Source organism: Aplysia californica, unplaced genomic scaffold, assembly GCF_000002075.1.
Source record: "Aplysia californica isolate F4 #8 unplaced genomic scaffold, AplCal3.0 scaffold00487, whole genome shotgun sequence".
Taxonomy (NCBI): domain Eukaryota; kingdom Metazoa; phylum Mollusca; class Gastropoda; order Aplysiida; family Aplysiidae; genus Aplysia; species Aplysia californica.
The window spans coordinates 590,185-591,899 of NW_004797757.1; the positions used below are offsets into that span (position 1 = coordinate 590,185).

The 1,715-nt window shown below is 40.5% G+C and overlaps 1 protein-coding gene across 1 annotated transcript in view; it reads right to left on the reverse strand.

Moving 5' to 3' along the window:
• The window catches only part of LOC101858884 (teneurin-a), a gene marked incomplete at both ends in the record, with an annotated part of 14,833 nt that extends 14,613 nt beyond the window's left edge, over positions 1–220 (reverse strand). The window contains 1 exon segment of the mRNA XM_013086630.1: positions 31–220. Within this exon segment, the coding sequence (XP_012942084.1) occupies positions 31–220 (190 nt within the window).
• Between the last annotated feature and the right edge of the window lie 1,495 nt (positions 221–1,715).

Here is a 1,715-nt window from a genome sequence, read left to right on the forward strand (position 1 = left end):
ACACACACACACACACATACGATCACTCACCTGTCATTGTTATGCACAATAACCGGCCCGTCCCCGACATTGGGACAGTGGTACGGGTAGGTGTCCGAATGTCCACTGCTCATGTAGTGGTCAGTGACGTCCATCCCGCCGTGGCTGTGGCCAGAGGGCACTGATCCTGACCGGTGCATGGCGGGACGCGCGTGCTGGTGCTGGTAGCACACCTGGCCGTCTGCGGAGGGAGGGAGGGGGGAGGGGGAGAGACAAACAGGGATGAGTTAGGTCAGTTTGTGTTAAACTTAACAGTTTATGGCACTCGCAACACAAATACGCCATACAATATAAGGAATTTAGTTTAAGTAAGTGTTTTACGGCACTCGCAGCTGCATAAGGTCATATGAGCGCCAGAAGATTAGAGGTGTTACAAGAGAGTAATAAATATAAAAATAAGAAGGGGAGATAAGGACGACAGGTGTTTGATAGGAAAGAAGAAGCAAACCACACCAGAGCACCCGAAAACCACCCAAGGTCAGTTTGAGGAAGAGTTTTATGGTACTTGCAACACACATAGGTTATATTATATATTTTGTATAAAATATAATAAAATGTTGCATGATCAATCAGGACGACACGAGATTTGACAAAAAGGTCTAAAAAGAGATGACACAGAGGAAAAATAGAATACCAAAGATAGGATAAGATAACGAGAGGAGCGATAAGATATTGAATCAGATAACATGACACATAAAACTCTTGAGCAAAAAAAAGAAGAAAGAAAGAGAAGAAAGAAAAAAAATCCCAACATATAATAAGTCAAGATGAGGGGGAAAAAAAAGAAAAGAAAAGTCTTGAGATTATATTGAGAGAAATGAGAAGAAATCTAACAATGGAAACAGCGTGAAGTGGGGAAATACATTTTTAGAAAATAACAATAGAAATTTTTTAAAATTATCCGTCGAAGATAAAAAATAAACAGTCGGATACAGGTAATCGTCTCGTCATTGTTTTCCCCCAGACAAGACTTTTAGGTGGATTTCACAACCGGAAAGATTTGTTCCAGAAAGACAGTGCATGAACATGATAACAATCCTTGAGTGCCGGAACGGAGTAAAGATAGACAGACGGAAAAACCAGATGGGAGACAGAGAAGGTTTTTAAAAAGGCTGATACACAAGGGAAAGAAAAGGAAACGAAACAAAAAGAAAAGAAGTTTGTTTAAAAGCAGAGAAGAGAAAAGATCTGAAATAGCGCTTTAAACTTCGTCGCCTCATCTCGCTAATCAACAATGTTTACCACCCAGTTTTGGGGGATTTTGCCCAAAATGCCCTTGCCTTTGACACAAGAATTTTTACTATCATATGAGCCTTGTAATGGCAAAGTGAAAGGTAGAAAACAAACCAAAACAACACAAAAAATAGCCGCATAGACTTCTACTAGGGCTGGACAATGAGTCGCTTTAGCAAAATCCAGATAATATTATGTTAGTGCATCTCTTCAGTAAATAATGTGATAATATGAACAGCTTCGGCAAATGGGTTAGAACCACTTTGACAAACAGGTTAGCGCAACTTCAACAAATGGGTGCACCCACTTCGGCAAACAGGTCGGGAAAGAGAGATAGGAGTCTGAATTCGGATGTTTTATTGAGAATTATCCCGGTTATCCTTATAGATTATACGGATTTTGCCCACCTCTAACTTCTACAACTATGTCATGGCTGCCGCTCT